Source organism: Perognathus longimembris, chromosome 24, assembly GCF_023159225.1.
Source record: "Perognathus longimembris pacificus isolate PPM17 chromosome 24, ASM2315922v1, whole genome shotgun sequence".
In the NCBI taxonomy this organism is placed as follows: domain Eukaryota; kingdom Metazoa; phylum Chordata; class Mammalia; order Rodentia; family Heteromyidae; genus Perognathus; species Perognathus longimembris.
In genome coordinates, this window is record NC_063184.1 from 26,132,575 (window position 1) to 26,151,990 (window position 19,416).

The 19,416-nt window shown below is 36.7% G+C and overlaps 1 protein-coding gene across 7 annotated transcripts in view; it reads left to right on the plus strand.

Moving 5' to 3' along the window:
• Fbxw7 (F-box and WD repeat domain containing 7) overlaps positions 1-18,200 on the plus strand; it is a 106,308-nt gene extending 88,108 nt beyond the window's left edge. For all 7 annotated transcript variants that reach the window (XM_048333759.1, XM_048333762.1, XM_048333761.1 and 4 more), the window contains 8 exons: positions 5,559-5,693; positions 6,206-6,329; positions 7,865-8,001; positions 9,493-9,606; positions 10,883-11,064; positions 12,975-13,200; positions 15,084-15,294; positions 16,281-18,200. In XM_048333759.1, coding sequence (XP_048189716.1) covers positions 5,559-5,693; positions 6,206-6,329; positions 7,865-8,001; positions 9,493-9,606; positions 10,883-11,064; positions 12,975-13,200; positions 15,084-15,294; positions 16,281-16,549 — 1,398 coding nt within the window. In that variant the 3' untranslated portion in view covers positions 16,550-18,200. The remainder of the gene's footprint in view (positions 1-5,558; positions 5,694-6,205; positions 6,330-7,864; positions 8,002-9,492; positions 9,607-10,882; positions 11,065-12,974; positions 13,201-15,083; positions 15,295-16,280) is intronic.
• The last annotated feature ends 1,216 nt before the right edge of the window (positions 18,201-19,416 follow it).

The window sequence follows — 19,416 nt, forward strand, 5'->3', positions numbered from 1 at the left end:
TTTTATTTGTAATTTTAAAGACTGTACTTTTTTCTTAATTATGTTTGGATTTCTGGGTTGTTGTGCCCTTGTTTTCTAAATCACACTGTTTATAAATAAGGAATTTAAGACTAATTTTAGAACTCGAATTAGTCACTTGGAGGTAACTTACCTGTCACTACTACCTTAGTAGAGTTGATTCAGCTTCTTCCCAACACTGCCCAGATTGTACATGGCTTAGTGTGCTAACTACTCCTTTACTAGTACTTACTACATTCTTTGACTACTTACTGGAAAGTTGCTTGAGACCAATCCTGAATATTGATTTTCTAACATATGATTGTGATACTTAATTTAGTTGATTTATCTTTTCTTCTTGTGAGATAAATGCATATAAATCCCATGGGTAAGCAAAATAGTTGGCATAGATTAAGTCACTACCACTCTAGCTACCACTCTAATGTAAAAAAGGGTACCTTGAGTGACTGCTTCAATGGTTGGATGTAAAACAGATAAATAAAGAAATAATAATTAAGATAGACCTTTGGACCTTATATGGTATTTCAGAGTTTTAAGATATCCTCTTATATTAGTTACTAGTGCTTTAAATACTTAGGCATAACTAAAAATTTTCCTCTATACCTGGAAGAACTTACTTGAAGCAGTGTTGCTTTTAAGTGGACTTAAAACTATTTTCTTCCCTTTAACTGATTTCAGAAACACTCAAGATGTCTTTTTTTTTTTTTTTAATTTTTTGCCCCCTTTGTGAGGGGAAACTAAAAGGTTAAGGCTTTGGCTCTGAAAAGGATTTGGCTTTTTCCCTGTTTGAGACATGAGTGTCTCAGTATGTCCTTGTTGAGTAGGTAGGGGGTGGGACATTGCTGGCATCTAGTGAGTAGAGGCAGTATAAAAAAACGGTCTCCCTCCCACAGGAAAGAATGGCTGCCCAGCATGGCAGTAGTACTAAGGTTAAGAATCTCTGGTTAGAGGAGTTAGTTTTATTGTTATGAAAATCTTATAAGCCCCTCCTCTCTGCTTATATTTTTTTGCCTCTGATTTATATATTTTATTTATTTTTTTTCAAATTTTTATTATCAAACTGATGTACAGAGATGATTTATATATTTTAAAATTTAGATTTCAATTTCTTTTTTTATGTATGTTCTCAGAATTTGAACTTCTTATTGTTCATCCTCCTTGAAGAAAATTGTCCATCAATAAGAGGTGAAAATAAACTCAGATACCAACTTAAAGCCAGGGAGATGGAAGTGTGTTTTGGCATGCTTGTGCATGCACTAAGTATAAGCAACATAGTACCAAGCATAGTGCAGAACTGACTTTGTGGCATTTTACCAGAATAATTGAAAAGCAAGTGATAATTTTATTATTCTAGGTAACTTAAAATGCTTATTTCATTCATAATGGTTTATTATTAGGAGGTAGTTCAGGATAAGATTTTATTTTTTATGTGGTAGAACCCATTTTTCCCAGTGTTTTAGCATACTATACTGTTTGTTTTTTGTTTTGTAAGTCAATGGTATTCACCAATTTCAAGGAAACTCTTTGTAATATTGACCTGTTGGGGCACTTGAGTGTTTTTTTTAATACAATGTTTTCTTGTCAGCTAGCTTTTGATTTCCTTGATGAAATATCCAAATGTTACCACTTACCATATTTCATCAAAGCTGAGACTCCATAGTTTCTTAGGACTATCTCAATTTCAGAAATGTTAATTATAAAATTCAAAAAAAAATACTTGTTTCTTGAGCGAGGGTTGGTGGAAAATTCATGTAATCCTAGCTAAGATGAGAGTGCAAGGTTAGCTAGGCTGTACATAGTGAATCCCAGGCCAGCGTAGGATACACATGAACTTAAAACAGCCACAATAAAACTAAACCACAAACAAACAAAAGCTTGTTTCTTACACTCAGTGGGACTCAGTAAACTAATGAACATTAGCATTTGGTCCTATGAAAGTGTTTGGTGTTTTTCACATGAGAAGTAAATGAAGAAAACTTACTTTTTTTAGTCAACAGAAATAATGTGGAATTATCACTGAAGGTATTAAACTATAATTTTTTCAGATAAATATTCTGTAGCAAACATCTATAGCCACAGAAGGTCAATTTGACAGGTAGATCAGGAACTTGGTCTTGTCTATCTCTGACATAATCCAGGTCTCGTGGTTCTGGGTTGTGCCAGAGTATCTAGGAATGAGTCACTTGCCTAAAGGCTCAAAAGTACTTTAATGTCTTAACTTGTAGGCAGATATAATTTCATAGTAAAGTGGTGGTAAGCGTGAGCTGACCTCTGGTACAACTGAGGGATAATTAAACTGATGAGATTTCTACAGATACACTGCAGGGGCATTTAACAACGTGTTTCTGTTACATAACAAGCAGAATGGGAGATCTCGTCCCCTTACTGTCCTCCTATTGCTCCTGCGGCAGTGATAGAGCATTGTTTTGGTCCAGCTCCATCTATTCTGACAAAATACTCCCGACTCAATTTGTAAATTGAATGAGAAACAAATGGTACATCCTTTTGGATAAAGGAAATTGAAACAGACTGCCACTGCAAAACAGAAGTGCAAATTAAAAAGAAAAACAAAAAAAATGAGAATTTTGTACTGTTTGGAATTTTTAGTAGCCTTTGGTTCTACTTTTCTTTTTCTTTATTTCCTGATTGTTAATTTTGAAGGGAAGTTCTTCTTTCTTTTTAGTTTATGTAATTTTGGTGTCAATATCTGCTTTCTTACTTGAAAAATTTTTAACTAGTTAAAGTCACTGATGGAATATCAACCTTCTTTCATGTTGAAATTTAGATTCCAAGGCATTTTGACAGAATGGTATGGATGAACTCCACAGCAAGAGCTTTTAGTTCAAATTTTGGATTTGCCTCTCAGTAAAAGGCAAAAGCTTGGTGTGCTCTAAAGAGAAACCAGAGTATATGGATTTGCCTCTTAGGAAGTGGATACTTTTACTAATATTATGTAAACACTCCTTTTATTTTCATACTCCATGAGACAAATATAACACTAAGAATTTGTCAAGTGGAGGAAAATGTAAATTTGCTTAAAGCTTGGAAATATAATGAAAAATCCATAAATTTTCATTTTCTTTCACTGGTCAAGAGACAGCCTTTCAGTCTTGTGTTCTCTGGTCTTAGAATGGGACTAACCCTGGCTTCACATATTACTGTGAGAATCAAAGATAAATTATGTGGAAGTGTTATGGGTGTTTTATCTTTATACTATTTTAGTAAGTGTTTAGTCTTTTATGAATATCTTTATACTATTTTAATAAGTGTGTTTACAGCAAGCCCATAAATGCCCCTTAATAGTTCAGAGTTACAATCTAAGTATTAAAAATGATAAAGTATATACAATAACTTCCTTGATAGTAAAATAAGGTGAAGCCTACTCTGTTAAAGATTTCCTCAGGTTCCATGCTAACACTTAAAAGTTGTTTTAGAAATATTTTCTACTCAATAAAAGATTAAAAACTACAGGATAGTGACAAAAGAATGAGTTTATTATTACTTTGAGATGGTATTTGTGCTGGGCTAGTCAGGAGGCTGAGAGCTTAAGGATCACAGTTCAAAGCCAGCCCAGGCAGTGAAAGCTGTGAGACGCTTACCTCAACTAAACTACCAAAAACCCGGAAGAGGATCTGTAGTTGGAGTGGTAGAGAGTTAACCTTGAGCAAAAGAAGCTCAGGGACAATGCCCACACTGAATTACAGTGTGTTTAAGAAATTTTGCTCAACTTTGTTCTGGTTGATTGCAGAAAGTCGTGTATTTACAGTAAACACAGGAAAAAAATACTGTTTCCTGTCTTTAATATTAAAACAGGAACAGAAATTCTTGGTTTCTTCAGTAAGTAAAACATAAATCATAGTCAAGTTAGACTCTGACATTGTGGAACATAACAACAATTAGAACTGGCCCATAGTAAAATGGGAGCTGTTTAAGCACATTGGATAACCATGTTGGAGGTCCTAGAGAAAGTGAGTTCTTGTCCATATGACATTCAGGTACAGTACCACCCAAGGTCTTAAAACCCTCTGTCTGGTTGGATCATTGTCACCCAAACCAATGGTCTCCGGCTACTGGTCTGTACATCACCTGTGCCAACACTATAAGTTGCTTGGATTTTTTGTTTGTTTGTGTTTTAAGTTTTAAATGTCCTCAGCCATATCCTGACTACTGAATCAGACCCTCAGGTATTAGTCAGAATTCTGCTTCTTGACCAGTATTTGGGAACCAAGCCCTTTATTACTGACTCAAGTTAAGATACTTGCAGTTCTACAGTTCCATAGTGAATCCCAGGCTCCTGATCACAGTTCAGTGCCCCTTCCACTTTTCTCCACCTGTGCATATCATTAACCCAAAACAAAATGCTGTTTCTGTGGGGAATTTTCAATTTTAAAATTTAGCCACAGATTTTAAGATTTTATTTTCCTGATTATTGCAAACCTGGAGTGTTTTTCCTAGCCTCCTCAGTATATTCCCAAAATTTTCTTTGAAAGGCCAAAAGAAGTGCTTTCTCTTTTCTTTTCCAAGACAATTTTTCAGACAAGTAAAAGAATGATCAGTTAACCCATTCTTTTCACCAAAAGAAACCCCAAACACCTAAGGCCTAAAGAGTTTGCACTGTGACCTAATTAGTGACAGTGTCTCCTTTTAAAAGTTGGGCTTTCTGATCCAATTTAATGCTGTATTCCACTATTCCTCATTAGAGGCTGTTGTAGGTTTTGTTCTTTTGTTTTAATGTGGTTCTTAACTACTGCTCTTGCTGTTCAATCATGTATGTATGTTGAAACCACTCTTGGAACCAGACCAAGCAAGCCCTAAGGATACTATAAATATAAAAAATACATTCTTTACTGTTTTGAGATAGCATGGCTGTAATAATCCCTGACTGTCTTAGGATTCATTCATTTACTCTTATTGAGTACATATTTTGTGCTGCATTCTAATTTGAGTCTGGGATACAACAGTTTAAGTAAAACAAACAAAAATGCTTTTTCACAGAACTTTCATTCTAGTCAGGAGTGTGGGGTGGGTTGGGAGATCAGAAATAGTTTAAAGTTTTTAGCACACCTGTAATCCTAGCTACTTAGGAGGCTGTGATCTGAAGACTGCCTCTGAAGAAGTAAAGCCCGTGAGACTCAGCCATCATTTAACCACCACCACTGCCAAAAAACAAAACAGGCCAGAAGTGGGGCTAAGCATTAAAACAAGCCCCCAATTCAAGCCCCAGGACTGGCAAAACAAAACAAAAAACAGATTTCCAAACCATTACCCAAAATATGAATTAGTTATGTGTCTTTTATTCTAGCTTGTTTCTTCCAGTCTACACCCCATTCTCTAAAATATTTGATCAGAGATAATTCTCTATCGGCATTTACAGTCTATTGTTCTTATATTGCTTTTTTAATAGTGACTCATTTACTGACACATTTTATGTAGTTCTGCCTTGTTTAGACATGGCTATAGGTGATAGGGATTTTTCTTTGTGAGTTTGTAATTTGAGACATCTGTTAAAATCATAAAAGTTTGTAATTCCTCTTTGGCAGAGCTGGAGTGGACCAGAGAAGTTGCTTGCTTTAGATGAGCTTATTGATAGCTGTGAACCAACACAAGTGAAGCATATGATGCAAGTGATAGAACCTCAGTTTCAACGAGACTTCATTTCCTTGCTCCCTAAAGAGGTGAGTTTCCTATTCCTGTCCTCCTGAAGTCAAAGAATGTTTATGTGACTTTCCTAAGCCAAATCTATTCAACAGACTCAGTTACAGAAAAAACTAGCAAGCATCAATATTTTTACTGAGATAACCAATAAAAAGTACAAGGCTGGAGGTATAGCTGATATGATAAAGAGTGTCAGCCATGAACAAACAAGCAAGAGGAAGAACATGAGGCCCTGAATTCAAGCCCCAGAGTGGGCAAAATAAACACCTATGTACATACATACACACATGTGTTGAGGGTTGCAGAGAAAAGGCAAGAACAGATATGTTTAGTGTGTAGTTTTTAGAAGTAAACAGAGTGGGTTATTTTTAATTTAGTTTAAATTTGTCAAGATTGATGGTATGCCTTTCATAGATTTAGAAATTATAATGTAGAATTACATTTACATATAAGTATTTTATTCTGTGGAGAACGATTAACCTTTCTATAGTTCTTTTCATATGAGTATACTATGCCCTTTCCTTTTCCACAGCTGGCGCTTTATGTGCTTTCATTCCTGGAACCCAAAGACCTGCTGCAAGCAGCTCAGACGTGTCGTTACTGGAGAATTTTGGCTGAGGACAACCTTCTCTGGAGAGAAAAATGCAAAGAAGAGGGTAAGGTTCACAATTGTAGAGAGAATTTGTACTTTGAAAAAAACAAGTAGACAAAATAAGCTTCATGAGCAGATTGAAGAATGGAACTCCATTCAAACTCATCTACTTGATTCCAACAGTGAAAGGTAGAGGAGGACTATTTAAAAGAAGCTCACAGATTATATTACCAGTTACATACCTACAGAATTTCCACCTACTGCCATTTTCTTCCTGCCATAGAGCTTATATAGTCCCTGAGCACTTTCATTTTGTTTCAGAGTCCGAGTAGGTGCCAGGTACATTAACTAAAGCGAGAACTTTTTTTCCAGCGGTTATCTAGAAAAAATATGTGTAAAAACTTTATACAGTTTTGGCAAACACATGTCAAAATACTGTTTTCTCTTAAGAAGTAAAGTTTTTGTCAAGAATCACAGAGGTAGATGTATGGTGTGAAAGTGACCACCACTTGTGGTGTAGGCAGATGGGAAGCAGTGATGGTTGGTCTAGGTTTATAGAACTTTCAAGTTTAGAACCAGTCTGGGCCTTAGTTTAATAGTGAAATCTGCAGTGAGGCTAATAGGATCACATTTTAATGTCTTTTAAAACATTATGGTAGTATGTATATTATAAAATGTATTGTTTTAATGATTCTAAGTATACAGTTCAGCGATCTTAAGTGTATTCACATTTTTACACAGCAATCACTACCATCCATCTCCAGAAATAATTCATTTTGTTTAGCTTATACTATGTTCCCCTTAAATAACTCATTCTTGTTTGCCCCAAGGCCTGGCAACAACTTTCTGTATCTGTAAATTTGATTGTTCTAGATACCTCACATGGGTAAAACCTCTATGGTATTTGACTTTATGTTTTTGTAATTAGTCTTGTTTCATTTGACTTAGTATTTTTCAAGATCCATACATATCACAGCATGTATCCAAAGTCCCTTTTTAAAGGCTGTCTACATATATCATGTTCTGTTTGTCCATTTATCTGTTAACAGACATGAGTGAGGATTTCTTCCACATTTTGACTGTTATAAATAATACTGCTACGAGTGCAAGTACCTATTTGAGTCTGTGCTTTTAATACTTTCGGAATATATATCCAGAACTGAAATTGCTAGCTCGTGTGTATTACGTTTTTGAGGAATTGTGCCACTAGTTTCCACAGTAGCTGCACCAATTTTCACTTATACAAACCAGGCAAAAGCATTCTAGGCACTACATCCTCACCAGTGTCCTGGAATTGTCATGAGAAAGGAATGGAGCAGTATGTGATGCTATTTACCTAGAAAATGGACAGGGCCATCAGTTTGCTGGTAAAGCACAAAAGAAAATAACACTGGTCCTCAGGACACTTTAGCTGGGCCTGTCACAGTGGGAGATTCAACCTCCTTGAACTCTGGTTGGGTCCAATAAACTATACAGGGGTCTAGTGAGTGTCCTCACTTGGTGGGTCCTACATCTCCTGGGGAAATGTGTGATTTTGAGATACATTATGAAGTCTGTAATTATTACTACTGGAATTCTGTTGAACTTTTGGCACTTCAGGGATTGATGAACCATTGCACATCAAGAGAAGAAAAGTAATAAAACCAGGTTTCATACACAGTCCATGGAAAAGTGCATACATCAGACAACACAGAATTGATACGAACTGGAGACGAGGAGAACTCAAATCTCCTAAGGTAACTGAATTCCTGCACAATGTAACAGAAGACAATCAGTCATAGGACCTAGTGTACTGTTTGACTTCTTGGAAAACTGTAATCTATAGCTAACTGCAGTAGCTCACACAAGTAATCTCTGCTACTTGGGAGATGGAAAGAGGAGGATTGAAAGATTAAAGAATTGTAGTTTGAACCAGTTCAGGCAAGAAGTTAGACCCCCATATCTCAACAAACAAACTGAGCATATTGGCTTACACCTGTAATACCAGCTACAAAGGAAGCGTGGGTAGGAGGATTGTGATCAGAAGCCAGCTTCAACAAAAGTAAGAAATTCTATCTGAAAAGTAAACTAATAAAAGGCTGGGGACCCGGCTCAGGTGGTAGATGGCCTGCCTAGCAAATGTAAGGCCCTGAATTCAAATTTGAATACTGGCGACCCCCCCCAACCCCCCGAAAAGAAGCTAATTGAAAGAATAATTCACAATATTCCTTTATTGCTATTTTTTTTTACTCACAAATTTCACTTGAATCAAAGATGAAAGGAATGTCATTGTATGTAAAGGAAAATCCCTATAACGAATGTTCTTACAAACTTTATTCTGTCATATACATTCTCTGTGTTTATTTGTAACCTCTCCCCACATAATTTTCTTTTCTTTTTCTTTCTTTTTTTTTTTTTCACTAGTAATGGAGTTTGAATTCATTGCTTTGTGCTTGCTCTACTTGCACTCCACCACTACTCCACACCTCCAGCTCAGCTTTTTGCTGGTTATTTTTGGTGATAGAATCTCCTTTCTCTCAAACCTTGATCCTCCAGATCTCAGCCTTCTGGCTTAGCTAGTGTTACAGGTATGAGCCACTGTTGCCTGGATCAAATAGGATTTCTTGAAGAGTATCTTTATCATGGTTTTTGGTGGCTTTTCTATATTTTATTTTTATGAACTGAAGCATAATTTTAGTTTTCTGTCTCACAGCGTTCATCAAATGGTAAAAATGCTTGAAATTCTTACATATACTTTTATAATGAGGCAAGAAGCCAGTTTGAGAAGATGCTGGTAAATTGATATGTATGTGGTGTCTCAGGTTTTTGATTCATAAGTTGAAAAAGCAGATAATTGTTACTGTTGTCTTTTGGTAAAATGATGCTTGCTTTTGTTCTTGTGTGCCCAAATTGCAAATAAAAGATACTTATTCTTTTGGTTTAAACAGATAAAATAGATGATTATAAAATTCATTTGGGTTGAACCATCTTTATAAGGTCTTGACTCAGATTGTAAAAGTGTATATTTCAGATGTAAGTCATAGAATATGGAATAATAAAATGTTTAATGCTTAATTCATCAGCCAGGGAAAGAAAGATGGTGCTTCATACCTTACATAATTTAATTCTAGAAGTAGACTACAGATTTCTGTTCCTGTTTATGACTTCATTTTTCTTCCTCACGCCAGAGTTGTAAATAACACAATGTGCTAGCTAGCATGTCTCTAATGTGTACCTCTCCCTGACAGGTGCTGAAAGGACACGATGATCATGTGATCACATGCTTACAGTTCTGTGGTAACCGAATAGTTAGTGGTTCTGATGACAACACTTTAAAAGTTTGGTCAGCAGTCACGGGCAAAGTAAGTTGACTTCTTTCTGTACTTTACCAAGTCACCATTGTGCATGTGTATCTTTGCAAGGAATAACCCATAAAAGATTCAAGCCACACTGTGTTGGTAGCAAATACCAGGGCTTCTAACTCTGCCTTTCCCTTCATATTTAGGAAACTCACCTTGGCACAATGGGAATGATATTTATCATGATAGGAGGCTATTAGGTTTTCTTTATGACTTAGATATCATAAGGATTTTCAAACGTGCCTTTTCTTTTCCTTGGCCTATTCTCAGCTTTCTCTTCTACATTATAATTGTATTATTTCCAAATGTCTTTCAAAAAGTACGGTTGACAGATACTTAGTTTTTCTTCTAAATTTCTCTGATGAGCTGCCTATAATTTAGAAGTTAAGTAAATTGTGTTAATCTAGAGTTGTCTCCAATTTTAATGATAATGGAAGTCAAGAAGACTAAATGTTTAAGTATGAGTTTGAAGGAAGAAGCAATTCAAGGAATAGCTTTACTTCACATATTAATTATGCCTTAATGATTATCCAGTAAATACTAATTTTTATCTTTCCAAAGGAGAATATTGTCATGGATTAAATAATTGGCCATCTAAAAACTAATAGAAGAAAGTGTAACAAAAGTCTGCTTTGAAAATGTCTTTTACCATGTTGCTTTTTGGACAAGAATCTTATAAATATTCCAAGTCAGATGGTATAATTTTTTAAAGCAGCTTCATATTTGCCTGGTGTAATATTAGTTTTGGATTTCTTTCAGGGTTTTAATGTCTGTCTTTACTTGTCTAGAAGTAGCTTGTCTGGCTTCTAACTACTGCCTTGGGCAGATTCATGTGAAATGTGGTGTGGAGCCACACCCAACTCTTGGCATTCTTTCATTGACTCTATTCCCAAGGAAGAAACTAAGTTGCAATTTTGCATATTATTTCATTAAGGAGGCCAGGCTGGAGCTATCATACTTTGCTTTCATCTCAGTATGTTTGTTTTCATTCACATCATATGTTTTTTATCATGTGATTCTTATCATATGTGATTCTTATCATATGTTTCATACCATGTGTGCTTTCTGTGTGTATTACTTGGGTATCCGTGTAAGTATATAATGCTGCTGAATTGACAAGACAATAGGTAGTGATAGGGGCATGTTGTATTGATCTATAGGTTTTTTTTCTTTTCTGCTGGATCAAATGGAATGAATAACTTATTGGAAATTTTAATGAGCTGTTGTTACATTGTTGGAGTTTTCTGCCCCAAATTAATCAACTTAGGTGTTTTTTCAGTGTCTGCGAACATTAGTGGGACATACAGGTGGAGTGTGGTCATCCCAGATGAGAGACAATATCATCATTAGTGGATCCACAGACCGGACTCTTAAAGTGTGGAATGCTGAGACCGGAGAATGTATACACACCTTGTATGGGCATACTTCCACTGTACGTTGTATGCATCTCCATGAGAAAAGGTAAAGAAAAAACATTCCATCATGGCTGGGATTTCTCCCTGTCACTTGCAAATTTGGGGTGTTTCTTTGTGGCATTACTGATAATAGTGGTAATGACCTCTTAAATTAGACTTTAATTATTAGACTGCAGGTATTTCTAAACTGAGTCAGACAGTATTGGCTTAAAACTAGGAAATTATCTTCAAATTTCCCTTCTTATTTGATGGTGTTATGGACTTCCTCCTTCAAACTCTCCCTAGTTATTTTTATTGTTCTTTGATGATTTATCATCTTCACATAAAATCATTTTCTGCCTCTTGGTATTCATGTCTTTGAAAGTATGAAAAATTTAGTCCCTGGGGCTTTTGAGTCTTTTGAAAAGTACTCACCTACTTTACCCTCACTCCGTTGAGACAAAAGCTGAGACCTGTGGCTTCTAATATCTTCACTCGCCACCTGTTACTGGAATTATTGGCACAGCTTTAGAACATGGTCTTTTATACCGCCAATTGGAAGCCCTCTTCTAATTATGATAGATAGCAGCACTGCCCTGTCTTTATGTTTTTTTTTTTGGCATCTACAACTGTAGGCTACTGAATTGAGGAAGAAATCCACAATCTTGTTTTCAAGATGGTTTCAGCCAAACCAGACTCTCTGCTTTGTCCTCAATGCCATTGCTGGTGCTATTATCTCCTCCTGCAGTGCTCTCTTGCTGAAATTCCATCATGTGTTTTCTATTCCATTTGTTACTAAAGTTCTCTTTAGCCAGACATAGAGTAGCATATGTCCGTAATCCCAGCACTCAGTATACTTAAGCAGGAGGATTTTGAATTCAAGGCCAGTCTGTACTATATAGTAAGAGCCCAAGTTTAAAAGAATAAAAACAAAATTAAGGAAAAGTCTCTGCCTTAAAGGGTTCTTAGAGTAAATCCACAGCAATCTTTCCCTGTAAATTTGTCCATCGCACCATTATAATAATAAGATGTCCTTCCTGAGTTGTGACGTGCAGAAGAAGAACCTTTTACTCATAATTTGAATCTACTTCAGTGTGCTATACAGTTTAAATTTGGGGGTGGTTATCAGGAGATCTTGCATTTCACTTGTAGTTAGTGCTTCAGTGTCCACTTTTTCAAATGTGGAAATTGGTATTTGTCTCTTAGGAATGATAAGAATACCTGGGTTTTCAGATCTGTATGATTGAATCCCTCTGGTTTTCAGAACTTTAATCATGTTAAACCAATTTTTTTAAGGAATTTCTATAGCTTCTACAGATATATTTTTTAAAATATGTATCTTAATATCCCCATAACCTATTGGATAAATTTAAGCATTATAAGAAGCCAAACATAGTGTCCTTGAGCACATTTTGAAATCTAGTACATTTTGCCAGAATATAAGGTGTAAAGCACCATCTGTAGCTTCCTAAACCCCAATTTTGGTTATAAACTTGATTCTTTAGCGGCATCGTCATTGAATTTTTTACCTAGTCACAAAGGTAGTAAGTATTCATTCTGAAATTTAAGGAAACAGAAAACATTAAAAAATTTAAGATGTTCCAAGTAATACTCCCTAGACTTGCATTAATATTTCTGTATGTACACGTTGCCATTTTATTTCTAAAATATTGTTTATATTGAGTGGCCTTCTTTTAAAATATAATAACAGAGGTTTTTTCAAACTCTGTTCCATGGAACCTCCAGGTGCTAGAACACAAGGTCCAAGTCAAGGAACCAACCAGGTAAAATTCTTGGCTTCCCCACTTCCCATTCCAATCTGAGTAGCTCAGTATTATATTTATATATGAAAGTTTAAATAGGATTTCTTGTGAAAAACAGGTGTTGCTGCTTAAGAAAGGAAAAAAAAATCTGACTTCATCTGTTTTTTCATGTTACTAAAAATTCTAATATGTCTTTTTCTCTTTCCCCTTACAGAGTTGTTAGCGGTTCTCGAGATGCCACCCTTAGGGTTTGGGATATTGAGACAGGCCAGTGTTTACATGTCTTGATGGGTCATGTAGCAGCAGTCCGCTGTGTTCAGTATGATGGCAGGAGGGTTGTTAGTGGAGCGTATGATTTTATGGTGAAGGTGTGGGATCCAGAGACGGAGACCTGTCTACACACGTTGCAAGGGCATACTAATAGAGTCTATTCATTACAGGTAAGAGGTTTTATCTCTTCACTCCTTACATGCTCTCCTGATGAGTCATAAGATTGTTCTACTCTGTCAAATAACTACTGTCAACTTTCTGGTTCAATTCAGTACTATAAAGATGAAAGATGGATCCAGTTAATCTCCTGTTTACACATACATTTTACATATGCTAGGGGTTTGAACTCAGCCTCCCTCTTGCCTGGCTGGTATAGTACTTACTGCTCACCCATACCTCTAGCTCTGTTTTTCTAGTTAGTTTTTCAGATAGGGTCTCACTTTTTACCAAGGTATACACGACTAAATCAAAATCCTCCCACTGTTTGGCTTCTCATTGTTGTTAGGATCACTGCCATGGAGACCGAATCTCATGGACTTTTTTCTCTGATCTGACCTGGCACCATGAGCCTCCCAATCTCAACAGCTTCCTATGCTGTGAGTTGGGAAGAAATCTTGTGAATCTTCTGCCAGATTGGTCTCAAACTGTGATCCTCCTTTTCTCCACCTCCCAAGTACCTAGGATTACAGACACGAGCCACCAATGTGTAGCTTGTTTACACGTTGATAAGATTGGCGTGAACAAAGCTAAATTTGAAAACTAAGTGGTTCTAATTCTGCTATCCATTTTCCCTCCAAAGTGTGCAAATATTTGTCTTCAGAACCTGAAACATTGGGACTGTAGATTTTATTGTATAAATTAATAGTCTCATATAGTAAAATAACTTGAATGTTAATAAACTCCTTAGCAGAGGATTGCTTTGGCCAAATGCTGCCTCTTTGCCATGATCACTAAAAGTTGATGGAGCTTGCAGTTGTGATCCTGTCCCCATTTAGAGTAGCAGTGGAGCCTTTCTACACAGAGCCACTGATTGGTAGCCACGAAGGAAATCTGACTAAACTGATTTATTGTTGTTGTTCCTATTTCTTGATTGTTAACTAGACTAATAGCAAATTTAGAAAATGGATATTTTATTTCTTGAAAAGACAGCATTTTCCATTTAAATTATTTTTATTTCTTACATAGTTTCTTTACCAGTTATTGCTTGTTAATGATCAGCAAATTAGTATATAATCCCAGTGCTGACATTGCTCTTCTTAGGATATTCATTTCTTAATTGATAGGGTAACATCTATGTCATGAAATAGAGATATAAAAATTAAAATGTTGATTAAATTGGAAAGAGATGGAATTGGCTGTCACTGGCTTTTAAAATTGGGGGGGGGGGGTTGATGATAGGCTTAGAACCTAAGTGAATATAATATTCTCAGAACAAACCACTCTATTGAGAAAAGAGATGGCCACATTTTTATATATGACTAATGGGAACTGGTAGATAATTACTGACTTTTGATGTGACTAGGAAGCTACAGAAGAGACAGCTGTACTTTGTTATCAGAATGTCACCTGTTCTAATTCTATATACCATTATCCTTCTTACATTTCTAATTAGCATTAGCTTCCTGTAGACTTTTACTTAACATAAGTTTTTTTTTTTTTTTAACGGAAGTTGCTTTGAACACGATGAAAGTTACCTCTATCCCTTTTAATGCCTCAGGTGCTAGTATAAGCACACCTCTTACCTCAAGCTCAGGCATGAGTTTCAGCTTTCTGTGAGGAAGGAAGTAAAACTCAGAAGGCAATCCTCACTGAATAGTCCATGGCTACCAAGTGGGACCAGGTGATCCAGAAATGCTGTTGTTGATTCAAGATTGGGTTTCCTTGTTTCGCCCTTTAGTTTGAAACTACTGGGCATATAAAAATAGTGACATCCTAGAAAAGTACACCGTGGAGTTGCTCCTGGAACTGTGCTCCCTTCCCCTACTAGGAATAAGTCAATAACTGGTATAAGTCATATCCATACTTCTTTCTAATAACACTGTGTCTGTTGTAGTTTGATGGCATCCATGTGGTGAGCGGATCTCTTGATACATCAATTCGAGTTTGGGATGTGGAGACAGGGAATTGCATTCACACATTAACAGGGCACCAGTCCTTAACAAGTGGCATGGAACTCAAAGACAATATTCTTGTCTCTGGGAATGCAGATTCTACAGTTAAAATCTGGGATATCAAAACAGGACAGTGTTTACAAACATTGCAAGGTAAGTACTGGCCTGTCTTTGATTACAGTCATCATCAAATGCCATAATTACTCAGGAGAGAAAGCTGGACAGAGCTGTAGTCTCATAGCATTACCTCACACAAAATGCTTAATATTGAAAAGCTGATAGACATTTTTCTTTCTGAATAACAACTAGGTTACTATGAAAACTTGTTTGAAATGTCACTTTTACTAGAAAATAGTTTAATCAGTTCCTATGTGTTCACTTGACTTTGCTTAATTAACCTTAAAGAGAAGTGAGAAGAAAGATCTTCACCACCTCACAGTAGCAACATGCTCATTGTATTCTGAATTTCAGCCTTGTTGTTCAAAACCTGCTCTGGCCTTTACTCAGTCACCTGTTTAAATGGACTGGAAAGCATAATAGTACCCTCTGAGTGAAAAGAAGGCTACAGTCATTGCTGTGTCCAGGCACAGCAGTAGGACTCTTCATGGTTAACTTTTTCTGTTTTCTAGTCAGAGCTCTCTGGAACTGTTTTTAGTGAAGCCATCTGGCGGGTATCATGGCAGCTTTCTGCGTGTTGCCTCTTTACCTCTTCCTTCCTGTGAAATTTTGGAACCATGTCTGTTCAGCTTTCACCTTGACTGGTCAGTTGAGAATGACAGGCAATAAGTAGATCCCTCATGCTCATTTGTCCCTCAGCAGAATGCATGAAGTTTCTCCGACTCTGTCATTGCCAGGCAGAGCTCCCCTCACACAGCCAGAGAATAAAATGTGCGTCTGGTAGCCAACCAAGCTTCCTGGAAGATAGAACTCTAGAGAGATAATGTTTCAGTTACAAATAGCTACCAGATTTTCTTGCATCCATGCTGATCCTAAAATACTCGAGAACAAGGTTTCTAAATATGCAGCATTTTAAGTCTTGCATTTAGTGTATATTGTAATGTAACATCTACAAATTATAATGTAACGAACCCATAACTAGGATTTCTACCCAGTAATTAAATTCCTCTGGTTTTGCCTAGGTCCCAACAAGCATCAGAGTGCTGTGACCTGTTTACAGTTCAACAAGAACTTTGTAATTACCAGTTCAGATGATGGAACTGTAAAACTCTGGGACTTGAAAACGGGTGAATTTATTCGCAACCTAGTCACATTGGAGAGTGGGGGCAGTGGCGGAGTCGTGTGGCGGATCAGAGCCTCGAACACAAAGCTGGTGTGCGCAGTCGGGAGTCGAAACGGGACTGAAGAAACCAAGCTGCTGGTGCTGGACTTTGATGTGGACATGAAGTAAAGAGCAGAAGATGAATTTTGTCCAAATGTGTAGACAATATACTCCTTACCCTTCTCCCTGCGCAAAAAAAAAAAAAGAAAAAAAAGAAAAAAAAAAGAAAAAAGAATAAAAAGAAAAAAGAAAAGAAAATGAAAAAAAATCCCTTGTACTCAGTGGTGCAGGATGTTGGCTTGGGGCAACAGATTGAAAAGACCTACAGTTCAAGAAGGAAGAGAGGAACAGACAACAAATGTAACTGACAGGAAAGGCGTCCATCAGCTGTCTTCACGTGAAAGGCTTCAACTTTTGACTGAGGGCAGCTTTGCAAATTGAGACTTTCTAAATCAAACCAGGTGCAATTATCTTTATTTTCTTCTCCAGTGGTTATTGGGCAGTGTTAATGCCGAAACGTTACTGTCACCGAGCAAGGAGCTGCAATAATAGCAAAACAAGTACTGGTTGACTTTCTAACTAGAGAGCATCTGCAACAAGAAGTCATTTTTCTGAAGTGGAAAAGCTAAAAAAAAAAATTACTGTGAATTGTTTTGTACAGTTATCATGAAAAGCTTTTTCTTTTTTTTTGCCAACTATTGCCAATGTCAATCAATCACAGTATTAGCCTCTGTTAATCTATTTACTGTTGCTTCCATTTACACTCTTGAACACATATGTTGCTCGAAGGTGGCAAGTTGTCCTGGGTTCTGTGAGTCCTGAGATGGATTTAATCCTTGACGCTGGTGCTAGAAGTAGGTCTTCAAATATGGGATTGTTGTCCCACCCCTGTACTGTACTCCCAGTGGCCAAACTTATTTATGCTGCTAAATGAAAGAAAGAAAAAAAAAAGGCAAATTATTTTTTTTTATTTTTTTTTTCTGCTGTGACGTTTTAGTCCCAGACTGAATTCCAAATTTGCTCTAGTTTGGTTACAGAAAAAAGACTTTTTGCCACTGAAACTTGAACCATCTGTGCCTCTAAGAGGCTGAGAGTGGAAGAGTTTCAGATAATAAAGAGTGAAGTTTGCCTGCAAGTAAAGAATCGAGAGTGTGTGCAAAGCTTATTTTCTTTTATCTGGGCAAAAACAACAAAAAAACAACAAAAAAACACATTCCTTGGAACAGAGCTGTTATCGCCTGTTCTGCGGAGAGACTTTTCTTTTTTGAGGGCTGTGGTGAATGGATGAACATACAAAATAAAACTGACAACTATTTTAAGAATATATAAAACACAAAGTTAAAATAAAGTTGCTGGTCAGTCTTAGCGTTTTACAGTATTTGGGAAAACAACTGTTACAGTTTTCTTGCTCTGAGTAACTGACAAGAAAGGAGTGATTCAGTCTCTGTAGTGAAGGTGTCACACGCAAACCAGCGCCGTGAATGCAAAATCAGATGGTTTGCCTCATTCTCCAGGAGCCACAACTCAAGCTGAACTGTGAAAGTGGTTTAACACTGTATCCTAGGCGGTCTTTTTTCCTCCTCCAGTTTATTTTTTTTTGTTTGTTTTATTTATAGTCTGATTTAAAACAGTCAGATTCAAGTTGGTTAATTTTAGTTATGTACCAACCTGACATGATGGAGGAAAACAACCTTTAAAGGGATTGTGTCTATGGTTTGACTCACTTAGAAATTTTATTTTCTTATAACTTAAGTGCAATAAAATGTGTTTTTTCATGTTAGTATGCCTGTTTCTTCCACTGAGATAATACTATTTCATTGTAAGTGTTAAGGATATGTTTCTAATATTTCAGAGGCAAAATCTTAGCTCTTTTGCACTCTAGACCGTCCAGCTGGTGTGAAGTAAGGGCAGTGTGCTGCAGATACAAATTTTGCTTCTCTCTTTAAACAGTAAGTAAGGGAGGGGATTTGCTTTCCTCTGAATATTACACCGGGGCTCATAAGCACAACTGGCTCCTTCACAGGTCAGAAAACTTTTTATGATGATTAAAACTAGAAGTCCTGTGTGTTCATTTTAGAATTCTACAGCACTTACCAGACATTTATAGACATTATCTCTCAAACTCCCACCACCCCTGAGAAGTACTGTTATTACCTGCATTTTAAAGAAGAGCTACAAACTGCAAGTCAATCTGGTTAGGTAATTTTCCATCAAGTCCACATTGCCAAGGACTGGACAAATGCTGTCCTCTGAAGTTCTCACAGATGATTGTTTCACTCACTAAAAGCAAGGCTTGAGGGAAGTGCCATTTTGCCATTTTGGTAAGGGAGAAGAAAATAACTTATTGAAACTACATAAGCACTAAATGTATTTAGTACTTCAGTAGCGTGCACGTGTGAGTGTGTCTGTGTGTGTGTGTGGGGGGGGGGTGTGATGTGGTTTCTGAAGGTAGATATCCCCAGTAACTTCAACTATCCAGGCCATAGATGAAAACTTAAAAAACAAAAACCAAACAAACAAAAAACCAACAAGGACTCTTCTTGAGAATGAGTTTCTCATAGTCATACTCTGGGCTCTTCCCTCAAGGCTGCTAAGTCAGAGATCTAGGAGTGGGGCCCAAAAGGTGACATTAAAATGAGTTTACCAGGAAAAACATGGACACTGAATTTAGTGCCACCACCTTAGATACCATTCTGGTATGTTTGATTACTTGGTTTAGTAGGTCTCAACAAATTATAAGCACAAGAATAGCAGGAAAAAGTGAAAAACTATGATTAAAAGTAAGGCATAGAGGAGACTGTTGAAAGGGATGGTAATGATCAAGAAGCATTGTATTTACAAACTGCTTTGTTGAGCAGCAGCTCCTTTGTACTTCTACTTAAAGATAATAAAAATATATTTAAAAAGTAAGACTTGCACTAGAGGTGGTGGCACTTGCCTGTAATCTCAGCTACTTGAGAAATGGAGATGAGGATATCAGTTCAGGGAAGAGAAGC